The sequence below is a fragment of the Sinohyriopsis cumingii genome, chromosome 10, assembly GCF_028554795.1.
Source record: "Sinohyriopsis cumingii isolate HCF-2022 chromosome 10, ASM2855479v2, whole genome shotgun sequence".
Classification (NCBI taxonomy): domain Eukaryota; kingdom Metazoa; phylum Mollusca; class Bivalvia; order Unionida; family Unionidae; genus Sinohyriopsis; species Sinohyriopsis cumingii.
The window spans coordinates 103,694,631-103,709,266 of NC_142970.1; the positions used below are offsets into that span (position 1 = coordinate 103,694,631).

General features: G+C 33.9%; 2 protein-coding genes across 7 annotated transcripts in view; one reads left to right on the plus strand and one right to left on the minus strand.

Annotated features, from left to right (window-relative positions):
- Positions 1-14,636, plus strand: part of LOC149790748 (uncharacterized) — a 253,054-nt gene that overhangs the window by 232,522 nt on the left and 5,896 nt on the right. For 5 of the 6 annotated variants that reach the window (XM_089972803.1, XM_089972807.1, XM_089972808.1 and 2 more), the window contains 2 exons: positions 5,927-6,145; positions 9,797-9,814. In XM_089972803.1, coding sequence (XP_089828929.1) covers positions 5,927-6,145; positions 9,797-9,814 — 237 coding nt within the window. The remainder of the gene's footprint in view (positions 1-5,926; positions 6,146-9,796; positions 9,815-14,636) is intronic. The other variant, XM_089972804.1, reaches the window with a different exon arrangement.
- LOC149790749 (putative methyltransferase DDB_G0268948) overlaps positions 7,445-14,636 on the minus strand; it is a 33,368-nt gene continuing 26,176 nt past the window's right edge. Inside the window, exon 5 of the mRNA XM_089972814.1 lies at positions 7,445-7,794. Coding sequence (XP_089828940.1) covers positions 7,791-7,794 — 4 coding nt within the window. The 3' untranslated portion in view covers positions 7,445-7,790. The remainder of the gene's footprint in view (positions 7,795-14,636) is intronic.

The window sequence follows — 14,636 nt, forward strand, 5'->3', positions numbered from 1 at the left end:
GTACAGTAGGGCTAGTTACAGGGTTCATATGAAGGTAGAGTAGGGCTAGTTACAGGGTTCATATGAAGGTAGAGTTGGGCTAGTACAGGATTCACATGAAGATTGAGTAGGGCTAGTACAGGATTCACATGAAGGTACATTAAGGTTAGTTACAGGGTTCATATGAAAGTAGAGTAGGGCTAGTTACAGGATTCATATGAAGGTAGACTAGGGCTAGTACTGGGTTCACATGAAGGTAGAGTAGGGCTAGTTACAGGATTCATCTGAAGGTAGTAAGGGGAAGTACAAGGTTCATATGAAGGTAGACTAGGGCTAGTACAGGGTTCACATAAAGGTAGAGTGGAGCTAGTTACAGGGTTTATATGAAGGTAGAGTAGAGCTAGCACAGGGTTCATATGAAGGTGGAGTAGGGCTAGTACAGGGTTCATATGAAGGTAGAATAGGGCTAGTTACAGGGTTGATAAAAAGTTGGAGTAGGGCTAGTACAGGGTTCATATAAAGGTAGAGTAGGGTTAGTGCAGAATTCATACAAAGGTAGAGTTGAGCAAGTTACAGAAATTCTTATCAAGGTAGAGTAGGGCTCATTACATGATTTTTATGAAGGTAAAGATGGCTATTTAAAGGTAGAGCCAATTAAAGGATTCATATGCAGGGCATGTTACAGCATTCATATGTAGGGCATGTTACAGGATTCATATGTAGGGCATGTTACAGGATTCATATAAAGGTACAGTAGAGCGAGTTACATGGTTCATATGAAGGTAGAGTAGGGCTAGTACAGGATTCATATGAAGGTAGAGTAGGGCTAGTACAGGATTCATATGAAGGTAGAGTAGGACTAGTACAGGATTCATATCAAGGTAGAGTAGGGCTAGTTACAGGGTTCATATGAAGGTAGAGTAGGGCTAGTACAGGATTCACATAAAGATAGAGATGGGCTAGTACAGGATTCACATGAAGGTTGAGTAGGGTTAGTACAGGATTCACATGAAGGTACATTAAAGTTAGTTAAATGGTTCATGTGAAAGTAGAGTAGGGCTAGTTACAGGATTCATATGAAGGTAAAATAGGGCTAATACGGGATTCACATGAAGGTAGAGTGGGGCTAGTACAGGATTCATATGAAGGTAGAGTAGGGCTTGTTACAGGATTTATATGTAGGTAGACTAGGGCTAGTACAGGATTCACATGAAGGTAGAGTAGGGATAGTTACAGGATTCATGTAAAGGCAGAGAAGGGCAAGTAAAGGGTCTGTATGAAGGTAGAGTAGAGCTAGTTACAGGGTTTGTATGAAGGTAGACTGGGGCTAGTACAGGGTTCACATGAAGGTAGAGTTGGGCTAGTTACAGGATTCATATGAAGGTAGAGTAGGGCTAGTACAGGATTCACATGAAGGTAGAGTAGGACTAGTTACAGGATTCATATGAAGGTAGAGAAGGGCAAGTACAGGGTTTATATGAAGGTAGAGTAGAGCTAGTTACAGGGTTCATATGAAGGTAGACTAGGGCTAGTACAGGGTTCATGTGAAGGTAGAATAGGGCTAGTACAGGGTTCACATGAAGGTAGAGTAGAGCTAGTTACAGGGTTTATATGAAGGTAGAGTAGAGCTAGCACAGGGTTCATATGAAAGTGAAGTAGGGCTAGTACAGGATTCATTTGAAGGTAGAATAGGGCTAGTTACAGGGTTGATAAAAAGGTAGAGTAGGGCTAGTACAGGGTTCATATAAAGGTATAGTAGGGCTAGTGCAGGATTCATGCAAAGGTAGAGTTGGGCAAGTTACAGAAATTCTTATCAAGGTAGAGTAGGGCTCATTATATGATTTTTATGAAGGTAGAGATGGCTGTTTAAAGGTAGGGCCAGTTAAAGGATTCATATGTAGGGCATGTTACAGGATTCATATGTAGGGCCAGTTAATGGATTCATATGTATGGCATGTTACAGGATTCATATGTAGGGCTCATTACAGGATTCATATGTTGGGCATGTTACAGGATTCATATGTAAGGCATGTTACAGGATTCATATGTAGGGCTCATTACAGGATTCATATGTATGGCATGTTACAGGATTCATATGTAGGGCTCATTACAGGATTCATATGTAGGGCATGTTATGGGATTCATATGTAGTACATGTTACAGGATTCATATGTAGGGCATGTTACAGGATTCATATGTAGGGCTCATTACAGGATTCATATGTAGGGAATGTTACAGGATTCATATGTAGGCATGTTACAGGATTCATATGAAGATAGTGTAGGGCTAATTAAAGGATTAATATGAAAGTGAATAGAATAAGCTGAAGGGTTGTTGTGTAGGTAGGATATGGCTAAATCCAGGGGTTAATTGAAGGTTAAGTAGGGCTAGTTACAGGGTTGTTGTGTAGGTAGGATATGGCTAAATCCAGGGGTTAATTGCAGGTTAAGTAGGGCTAGTTACAGGGTTGTTGTGTAGGTAGGATATGGCTAAATCCAGGGGTTAATTGAAGGTTAAGTAGGGCTAGTTACAGGGTTGTTGTGTAGGTAAAATATGGCTAAATCCAGGGATTAATTGAAGGTTAAGTAGGGCTAGTTACAGGGTTGTTGTGTAGGTAGGATATGGCTAAATCCAAGGATTAATTGAAGGTTAAGTAGGGCTAGTTACAGGGTTCATATGCTTCTTTGAAATCCTTGAAAATTTACATTTTGATGTTCCAGTTTATAAGAGGAATTTTTGCTCCCACTTTTATTCTGTACAATTTTTTGGTCAAGGACATATGGTTTCAGGAATAATGGTTTACTGAAGAATTTCATCCACCATGTTGTCTTTTGCTTGGTGCAGTGGTAGCATGGTCTTTCGCTTGGTGCATTGGTAGCATGTCAACTTGTTACTCAGGAGATGTATATTTTAATCTGATTACAAACTTTTTCCTTTTTCTTTTCTCTCCATCTATGTACTTTTTTCCTTGAATTGCGAAAAGAGAATTATGGTAGCGTAAAACAAATTGAAACTGATTATTTTGGACTGAATAAATATATATTGGTAAAATATCTTAATTAGATTCACTTGTGGCTTTTTTTCTAATGGATGAACTATATCCATTTTTTACTCAGAACAAGTGTATATCATTGCTATCTATATTTTCACTTATAAACATTATTGAACCAAGTTTGATTATTCCTGTTATACTGTGGTTCAGTTTATAACACTTCTCAGTATACTTTGGTTCAGTACATATGATGTATTTTACATTGAATACAGATAATTCTGCCGGTTATGCTTTTGCTTAAGTATTTGAGTTTGCTAATTAATGGATCTTTTCAAATAACAAGGTGATATCCTCTCTCTTTTGTTCTTGGAGGTTAGCATGCCAGATTTGCAACCAGAACGGTGCAGGTTAGAATCCTTCCTAGACAGGAGGGTTAGGTCAGGTCAGCTACCATCATGTTTCCCCAGGCACTTTTAGCCACCTCATAATAATGTACCCTTTCATTTGTTGAAGTGCCATTAAAAAGCAAATCAGCAATCACAGACTCTTTCAAAATTGTAAAACCTCAAACATTTAACATGATTGAAGGATTTTGTTTCATATGCAGTTTTTGACATAGTCAATTTTTATACATTCAGCTTTAAAACTATGGTATTTAGATACATTTAGTTGCCAGAGTTCTACATAATAACATATGAAGAATTTGATTTATTATTGTTATCCTTCATTATAATACAGTTTCTTTGATAAGGCAAGTATGGTCATGGATTCTATTAAGTGATAGTACACTTAATATCATGTACTTCACTATAAGGCAGTCTCACTATAAGGCATTGTACTTCATGACTTAATGGATTGTTTTATTATGAGGGTGTGATGTGTACATTTAAATAATTAAACCATTACAACAAATTTAATGAAGAAAGATCTTTGGTGTTTTATAATAATTACCAAAAGATGGAGAGTAAAATAAATCTATCTGTTTTTGCAATTCAGGTTTCAATATTTTATTCTTTATTCTGGGAATTTCAATGATATTTTATTCTTGGGAATTTCAATGATATTTTATTCTGGGAATTTCAATGATATTTTATTCTGAGATTTTCAATGATGAAAATTATATTTTATTCTGAGATTTTCAATGATATTTTATTCTGGGAATTTCAGTGATATTTTATTCTGGGAATTTCAGTGATATTTTATTCTGAGATTTTCAGTGATATTTTATTCTTGGGAATTTCAATGATATTTTATTCTTGGGAATTTCAATGATATTTTATTCTGAGATTTTCAATGATATTTTATTCTGAGATTTTCAATGATGTTTTATTCTGGGAATTTCAGTGATATTTTATTCTGGGAATTTCAATGATATTTTATTCTGAGATTTTCAGTGATATTTTATTCTTGGGAATTTCAATGATATTTTTTTCTTGGGAATTTCAATGATATTTTATTCTGGAAATTTCAATGATATTTTATTCTTGGGAATTTCAATGATATTTTATTCTTGGGAATTTCAATGATATTTTATTCTGGGAATTTCAATGATGTTTTATTCTGAGATTTTCAATGATATTTTATTCTGAGAATTTCAGTATTTTATTCTGAGATTTTCAATGATATTTTATTCTGGGATTTTCAATGATATTTTATTCTGGGACTTTCAATAATATTTTATTTTTTTAATGATATTTTATTCTGGGAATTTCAATGATATTTTATTCTGGGAATTTCAATAACATTTTATTCTAGGGATTTCGTTTTTGGACACGTTGAACATTGACTAATGTTACTCAGGTTTGAAAAATTTTGATCTGATGAACTTTATAATTAAAAATAAAACTCATCAGACATGTTTTAGGTGTACGTTTCATTTAGTTACAACTTACAACTTACGTGAAGTTAAAATGTGTAAGTAAGCATAGTTTGAATACCGTATATACTCACTTATAAGTCCGATCTGACTGCAAACTGCACAGAACCAGATCGGCCATTGTATTATGTAGCCACATCCGGGTTTTGTTGTTTGCAGTTGGACCGTACTTACAAGCAGGAATATATGGTGACAGGTCATAAGAACAATATTCTCATAATAGAAAACAAAGAATTGAATCCACAAAAAAGTCTTTGTAGGTTCATTGTTAAACAAAGATAAAGTGAATTCATTTATTTTGTGGACATTCATGGTTTTGCAATAATTAAAATTTTTGCAGAAACTTAAATTTGTGAGAAGAGGGAGATGAGTTCTTTTCTATCCCAAATGGATAATTGTTCGCAGAGTCTTTAAATTTCCTACTTGTAATGACTTTATAATCCATTAATTATTGTACCCCATGAAGAAAGGAAAACGTTATAGTGATGTCAGTTGTTTAATATTTTTATTTTCTACTGACATTTCTTATCATTATAATTTTTGCTAGCTTACCATATTTACTCGTAGAAGTCGAGTCAAACTGCAAACAGCAACGATCCTGATCTGCCATAGCATAATATGCCTTTAGATAAGGATCAGATTTTTGTTCTACTGATTACTCTTAACAAACTGCACAGACCCAGCTCTACCGGCATGTTATAGCACTACAGTAATAGACTGGGTCTATGCAGTTGGACATGTCTTATAAGCAAGTACATGTTTATTTTTTGGAAGAACTGCCTAAGCTTAAGTTGTTATCCATATTAATATCTGAATCTTTTATAATTTTATTATTTATCTCATTTATAAAATTATAGGTCAAATCAGTCATCCATATTTAGATCAGAATCTTTTATAATTTTATTATATATCTCATTTATCAAATAATAGGTCAAATCAGTCATCCATATTAAGATCTGAATATTTTAATTTTATTTTATTATTTATCTCATTGATCAAATTATAGGTCAAATCAGTCATCCATATTAATATCTGAATCTTTTATAATTTCATTATTTATCTCATTTATCAAATTATAGGTCAAATCAATTGAGAATACAGTTCATGGTCTCAGCAAAAACACAAGACCAAGATCCCCTGAACCACTGCCCCAACCAACGCATCTTGTGGGATTAACTAGTGAGACAGAACTTCCTGAGAGTCGAACTGAATTTAACGAGGATTATTCAGTGGAATTACCTTCTGTAAACCGCCTCAAGGCCATGTTCAGTAATGATGAAAGCTCCTCAATAAAGAGAGTATGTATTTAGTTTGATATGGTTGATCTCTCGCTGGTATCTCTTGCTAAAATCTCTTGGTTTTATATTGCATGCTTATGATGCACTGTGGGATTTTTTAATACTAGTTTTTGTTGCATTGTAAGCTATGTATCACTTCACATAAAGCATGGTTTTCTTTCATTCATACATACATCAGGCATGTTTCCTATATCTATCTGACATAACATCTTTCTCATTATCTGCGTCTGCCAGCTAAATTAATGTCTACTTTTCCAGCTGTGCCATCTTCTTTACAACATTGCAACCTTTCTTTTTACATCGTTTCATTAACTTGTACATTTAATTTCAAGCTGGTTACTTTGAAAACAGTGAAAAGGCTTGAGATGAGTAATTTTGATGACATCACATAATGTCATCATGCCATGACATTATCTCGTCTTTTGACTGTTTTAATGGCATAAAGAAAATAAATGAACTTTTTATAAAAAAAACAATTTGAGACTGCAACAAAGTATTTTTGTTGTGAAATTTTCAGCTTTTTATACTAGTATAGATCTTTATGAGCTGCCATATCTCAAGTAGTGAAAAAAATCAGTCATACACATATATATTTGATAAATAAAATCCTACACACTGTTAGTTAGAATTGATTAGCACGAACATGGCAGATTTTCCTTCTTGTCTTTGAATTTTGACCTTTCGTATGTTCATTGTTTCCCCCTATCTATGTGCATCTCTCTGGCCAGGAGTACCAAGATTTTAGTTCCAAAGTTTCTGGTCCAGCAAAACAATTGGTAGTCCACAAGGACCAGCTACTTAAAATGGTATCAACCCAACCAGAAAGTTACATGCATTGGAAGGCAGGCAGATGCTACTTTGAATGATCTGCATTGGACCAGCAAGGGAGGGGTGTGTGGTGGCAGATGCTAATTTTGAATAATTATGATTGGACCATTGGGCAGGTTTTAATTTTGAATGATTGTGATTTGACCATTGAGCAGGTGATACTTTTTAATGATCATGATTGGACCTTTGGGCAGGTGCTAATTTTGAATGATTTGCATTGGACCATTGGGCAGGTACTAATTTTGAATTCTACCCGTGTACATGAAGTTTCAAGATTCATATGAAGGTAGAGTAGGGCTTGTAGGGATACAGTTGTATCAATTAGTTAGTTTACATTTCAGGATAAATACTAATATTTAAAGAATTATATCACTGTGGGATGCATATACTGTTGCTCTTTAGAAGCATGATTATTGATTTTTAATTCATTTTGCAAATAAACTATTAGTTGCATGCTAAAATTTCCATTTTTGGTTTCTGCATGTTTCCTTTCATGTGTAATGGAATATAATCTCACTTAAAACTTATATATAATAGCACTACATTGGGATAATAATTTTTCCACATTTGCCTGATAAACTCTTTGTCTCAAACTCCAATATTTCCTTAAAATCTCATGCTTTAAAAGTATCAAAGCTCATTGTCTTCAAATTCCTCATCAAAGGAGAACAATGTTTTGTCTGTTCATGACATGGTCCTTCATCCATAGTGCATTATCTGTCATGTATCATCCATTCACAGTTGTTATTTACAGCAACTTCTTGAAAATCACTTGACCAGTTTCAGCAATTTTATGTCAAGGCTTTTCAGTGGATGCCTATCTGAAATCCAGAAATATGGCCACTGTTACTAAAAACAGAAAAACCTTTCAATGCCTCCAAAAGCACTCAGCATAATTTGACCAAATATGACAAAAGCATCCAGACATGAAACTCCTACAAACTGCTTATCCACGTTCAAACAAGGGCCACCATTACTGAAAAATAATTTGACCAATCGGCAGAAAGCTTCCTGGCATAGAGGGCTTTCACATTTTTACAAATGATGCAGGTCAAAAAGCATTGTGGGATATATGGCATTTTAAATTTGTTCAGATCATGCCAGTCCTTGGTCAAATATGGCCACTTTTTTCAAAAAATAGGAAAAAAATTAAACAACCAATTTATTCAGATGATTTAGCAATCATATTTGATTGCCATTACTAATCCTGAAAATGACTTCTTCACAAAAACTATTCAGCAGAATTGTTTGACCATATCAGAAATCGAAATATGTTCCATGTCTCTTCAATAAATGAAATTTATCCACAAATCAGTCCTGCAGATGACATATGTGTGCTTTGGATTTGCTGGTCTACTGTTTCAGAATCTTTCATCATAAGCATAACCTTTAGAAACATAGAATTAGTCTAGAAATCCCATTGTACCAATACACTAGTGCCATCTACTGACAGAAGAGTGATGTAAAGTCTCCATTTAAAAAGAATAACCTAAGCATAGACATACGTGAAAGCTACTCTATTTCATATTTATTTTGCCTGCGTAGACAGTTAGCAGATGTAATACCAGTCACAATAATGTATTTTTTTTCTTTTGCCTTGCCAATGTACTGTGAGCATTGGACTTCTAACACAGAAGGCTATGGTGTAAAAGGAGGATTAACTCAGTTGGCATTGACCTTGGCATGTGCCAAAAAACCAGGTTTTAAAATCCTAACTTTAATTAGCCAAGTTTTAGAAAACTTTAGAATACAGTGCCAATAAATGGAAACAGATGTTGAAGGCAAACCAATAATTGTTTCACAACTTCCCTTGTTTAGTGTTATAATTCATTGTCACAATACACAGGTGACAATATACTACATTCCTTTATCACCCATGGCTGCTTAGACATTGATTTCCTCATTTCTTATGGATATGCATAAACCTGCTTAACCAATCACTGAGAGCATTTTGCCATTTTGACCCAGCATGACCTTTTACTCTGTTTGAAGGAGCCAATACAAGTTTCTCTTTCAAACACAGTCACACTTTCACTGATGTGTGGAACATTGTTACATTATATTTTTGATGATGAGTTACTGTTTTGGCTTACTGATGAAAAATCGGGATATCTCCACACAGGCTGCCACAGGTGGTAAAAGAGTGTAGCAGATGGTCACCAATGGCTTGCAATCATGCATTAAATTTAGTTTTAATTATTGCTTTTGTGTATGATGTATGTGCATTATTTTTTTTGGGTTTCATCTTTTCCCACCCATGCAGCCATGCTTTTATGCACTGGAAGCCATTTATAACCACACTTCAGGGAGCAATGAAATTTGTTTCCCAAATGCAGATTTTGTTCAAAGGGACCTGTTATATCATCTGTAGATTTTGTATACTTTACTTTTTTGGAATTATAGTCAAAATGATGATTTATTTTCAATAAAATAATTTTAGCACATTATTAAGTCTTTTCTTTTAATAAGAAATCTTTTTATATCAAAAATTTAAATACAACTAAAAGGATGTTTATGAAACACAAATGACATTTAGGCAAACATGGGTAATACATTATGTCTTAACCAAATCCATAAAATTAATTATAATGGATTGATGGTGTACTAAAAACTGGAGGATTTGAAAACAGTTACAATAAATTTGGTGGGTTATATGCACATTTTGTTATGCTGTGTAATTTGGATATTTTATTTTATCTGGAAACTCTTTAAATGTGAGTTTGTTTTGAGTGGGTTCCATTGTATTTTCATCAACCTTTGGTGCAGTGCATGGTAAATCAGATTATCCTTAAATGATTGCCATTGTTTCCTCCCCTTTCACAGTCAAATCAAGAATATGGGGTGAGTATGAGTGGTATTCTGTAACCAATCATAATCAAATGTGTGATTGCTGCTAATAACAATGTGTTGACTTGTTTGCCTTTCTATTTACAGTTTTTAGCCTTCAGTTTTATGAGACAGTCTGGTACTCTGTTTGATTACAAAAGCACCCCAAAATCTGTATTTTAACACATACATTTTATCAGCAGATATTCAATCAATTCGAGAAAAGGCACAATGGTAAATGAATTATTTTTCAAAGTAAGCTAGAAATTTACTATAGACCAATAATATTCTCTCATATGTCCCATAGTGTATCATTAATAACTTTGCAACATTTAGATAAAGTTTAATTTGCAAAGAATAGAAAAATAATCCAATTAATTATTGTCTTCGCTATCAGACAGAGTACAGATGAGTTAGTTTTTCAGTAGCTAACTCATAAAACTTGCTGCATTTTCTTATAGGAAGCTCTTGTAGATTTTTTTTCAAAAGGAATTCTTGCCTGTAATTTAACTTCTCTACTTATGGATTCAGAATGGAAATACCACGTATACTCGTATATATGTTGAGTCAAACTGCAAACAACATGTTACGTTGTATTTTTGATGATTTGTTACTGTTTCAGTGTACTTACGAATGTTATTTTCTTCTACTGATTACTACTGACAAATCACTTAGACCCTGATCGATCTGTGCTTAATGCATAGGCAGATCTGGGTCTGTGTAGTTTGCAGTTGGACTTGATGTATATATGTGGATAAATATGGTAGATATCAAAGTCGTACTGAGTTATTGTTTCATCAGCAGAGATCTATTCAACTGACAATGCATTTTGTAAGTGTGGGTGGACACTTATTGATATTGTACCATATACACTCACGTCAGGTCTAATAGCAAACTGCATAGACCCTGATCTGCCATTGCATAAGGTACCATCATAACAAGCAGCATTCATCCAGATTTGCTGGCACATAATGGGATGGCAGATTTGGGTTGATGTAGTTTGTGGTTGGAGCTGAGATTTAGGTGAGTATATACGGTAATATTAATTAGGTTATCTTATCTGATTTTGATGAATTTGAGAACATTTGCCATCACCTCTACACTGAAGTAAATATATGACCATTCCTTCTTTCCTACTACTTGATTCAACTGTATCATTTCAATCTCAGTGAAATCAAGAATTTTATATGGTGTTAAACGGAAAGATTAATCCAGCGATGGACTGATGGAACTGAATAGTCGTAGAAATAGTACTAACAAGAATAATCAGCACCCTATATTACAGTCTTTCAGTTTTTGTATTGCACTTCTTATCTCAGCTTCAGAAGCTATGCATATCTGTGTAATAGATGTGCCTTGCAGAAATGTTTGTTTTGTCATTATCTGTCTGTCCATTCAGGTAAGATATTTTACAGCATCAAAAATAATACATAAATTACTCTGTGTTTCTAATATTGAATAGGTCCTGAAAACTTTAGTAACTGAATATATTAATCTACCATACCATGAAAATTTCATTCCTTCATCCACAGTGCACAAGTCACTATTTATTATTATTATTATTATTATTATTATTATTGTGTTTCTTATAATTATTGCTTCTTAATAAGATACATGATTAGTAATATTTCACACACAAATAGGACTCTGTATGCAACTTTCCATATCACTTGTTTTCTAAACCATTAATGCTCCCAGAACTAATTCATGCAAAAACAGAGGACATGTTTGAAATAATGTTGCAGTGTCAGTGTCGAGTCTTTTATAAAAGAGTGCAAATGTGACTTAGATTACAATTGTTGTTTTACCATCTTTTTCCAAGACTAGGCTATCTTGTGATCTAGTGAAATTTTCATTAACCTATAAACATTCTCTTTTACAACATTTTAGGTAACATCAAGTCTCCAACCTATTTGTCCAGCTGTCACTTTTTTCAACCAAACCACGTTTTTTTTAAACTCTACTGTTCATAGACTAGTTGGTCCTAAATAAAATTGTTAATTGGACTTGGAATATGGCTACAATGGCTACCATCTGGTACGTCTGGTAATAACTACTCTTTCTACACAGAAAAAATATCTACATGGGGTTTACTGAAAGACTTTTTATGATGTCTAGTTGGTCCTTGATGAAAATGGTACCCAATTCGCAGTTTTGTTGCTATGGAAACCTTGAAAGTTTTAGGGCTACTCCTCATGAATGGAAAGTTGTATCAACATGATGTCTAGTTGGTACAAAATGAAATGGTGCTGATCTGACCTTCAATATGGCCACCATAGCAGCCATCTTGAACACCTTGTTGATGCTACTTCCCATATATGGATGGCTATATCTGCAAGTGTTTTTGGCAAAGACTTGCCATGATGTCTAGGTTGTCCTAAATGAAACAACTTGAACCAACTAGACATAATAAAGTCTTTTGCTGAAAAACACAAGCTAATGTGACCATATCTTGTTGGTCCTAAATGATAATGGGCTCAGGGTAGCCATGTGGTCTAAGGCTCTCATCTGTTCAAATCACTCTCACCTCTGTCCACTCAAGTTGCATTAAAGCTTGACCAATGTCAGAAAGTTTGCCAATAGCATTCCATGAGTCGTTGGTTCTTCTCAGTGTCTTCCCAGGTTCTTCCTCCACCAAATATACTAGTGGCCTATAATGTGCTAAACCCCACAAAACCGAAACCAATCCTACATGAAAATGGTGCTGATCTGACATCCAATATGGCTCCATTGGACCCATCTTTAAAATGTTATCACTGCTCCTCCTAAATTAAAGTCATTTATAGATGGGGATTTTGCCAGATTATTGTGATATCGAGTTGGTCCTAACTAAATGAACAAGATGATAATTTGACATACAATATGGCCACCATGGCAGCCATTTTAAATATGTTATCTCTTCTCCTGAATGGATGGCCATAGAGTTTTCACCAAAATTCTTTTTAAGACATCTATTTGGTCCTCAGTGAAAATGGTGTCATTCTTGCATACACTAAATGTTCAACGATGCCCATCTTGAAAATCTTGATAAAGGTTATCGTCATGAATGGATGATTATATTGACATAGGGTTTCCACCATAAGATTTCTAATAATCTCTAGATAGTCATAAATGAAAATGGTGTGAATTATGTCTTGCTAGGTGTCTTGTTATGAAACTTAAATATTATAAAGATACACACATTGGCAAAACGATGTCACAGCTACACTCTGACAATCTTTATAATTAAGTGCCCCTTTGATCTGCAAATCACTAAATTTTATCAATACAACTAGTCTCTGATATTTCAGAAATACTAATCATCCACATACAACTCACTTTCCCTTGAAAATTTTGTTTGAGTTTTAGCACTTTTTGTCTTGCATCCGAGTGCAGTTTATGACAGAATTTTGTAGGCACATCTTCTGTCAGAGATTTTAATAGATTCATGTGAAACTTGAAACATACTATGGTCATCTTCGGTGGATGCACATCTTGACCAAACACTTTGCTCCAATGATAGTCAGTAGACCTTTTGCAGCTGGCACTGACACATCTAGTCGCACAGTCAAAAAAAAAGATCACCATAAAATTTTCAAATGTTCCAATGATTTTTTTTAGCAGTGTGGTTTTTCTTTAATTGGAACCAGATAGTATGGCCTCTTGTGAATGCATCTTGTCTCAAAATTTTCAGATAATCACCATGAAACTTGTCCGCAACTAAATGTCCTCCAGCAGTTTTTGTTAGAGTTATTGCCCTTTCCTGCCATGTAGTTGAGTGTTGTTTATGACAGAATGTTATGAGTGCAACTATTCCTCCCATTCTTTTGGTTTGTTGTGAGGCTTGGTACACATTATAGTCATCGTTTGAAGATGAACACATCAACAAATCAATTTTTGTTAGAGTTACTGCCCTTTTCTCTGTCATTTAGTTGTAGTGTACGACAGAACACAACATGTCTTACAATTTTGTATGGATCACTGTGAATTCATTACTGTCATCATCTAAAGTAATGCAGTCATGATATTGTCAGAGTTATTGCCATTTATGAATTACAGATCAATGCACTGTATGACTACTGTTTCAGTTTTTAGTGGATTACCATGAAACCTTGTGGATATCATGTTGTTATACTCTTTTTGGAAGATATGTGCTTTTTTAAATTATAGAGTGGTCTCCATGGTCGTGGTTAGGTTTATGAGAGGTTGTGGGGTATGTTTGTGCAAAAACTGTTGACTACCGGTATTCCTCTAATTTATCTTTTCTTGTTTTCATGATTAAATTAATTTTTTGCATGTCATGATAAAAAATAAATGTTTAAAATGATGGTAACACCATTTTTTTCCACACAAATAAGCAAAGATGTGAGCATTTAGTTTAAAGATTAATTTGGTTTAGGGTTTATAAATGAAATTTGAAAAGTAAGATTTATTTTTTCATAGGATATAAATTTATTACAGTGTGTATATTGTTCTAAAAGCCGGTGTAAATGTTAATGTTAAATTTAAATAAGATGTGAATATATGATGATAAATCAGTTATGTTGATAAATTGATAATTGATAAATCAGTTATGTTGATAAATTGATAATTGATAAATCAGTTATGTTGATAAATTGATAATTGATAAATCAATTATGTTGATAAATTGATAATTGATAAATCAATTATAAATTGTTCAGTTATGTTCTTTTTTTTCTCAACTGTTCTGACCTTAGGTTTCAGGCAAGTGTTAAGTTTCAAATATACATTGTACAGAGTGGATATGTATTTACAGTCTGTAAGTATTACATTCTTTCTTAATTAAGTGCATTTTTTGCTTCATTATTGATTTAGTTTTTGATTTCCTTTGCTTTTC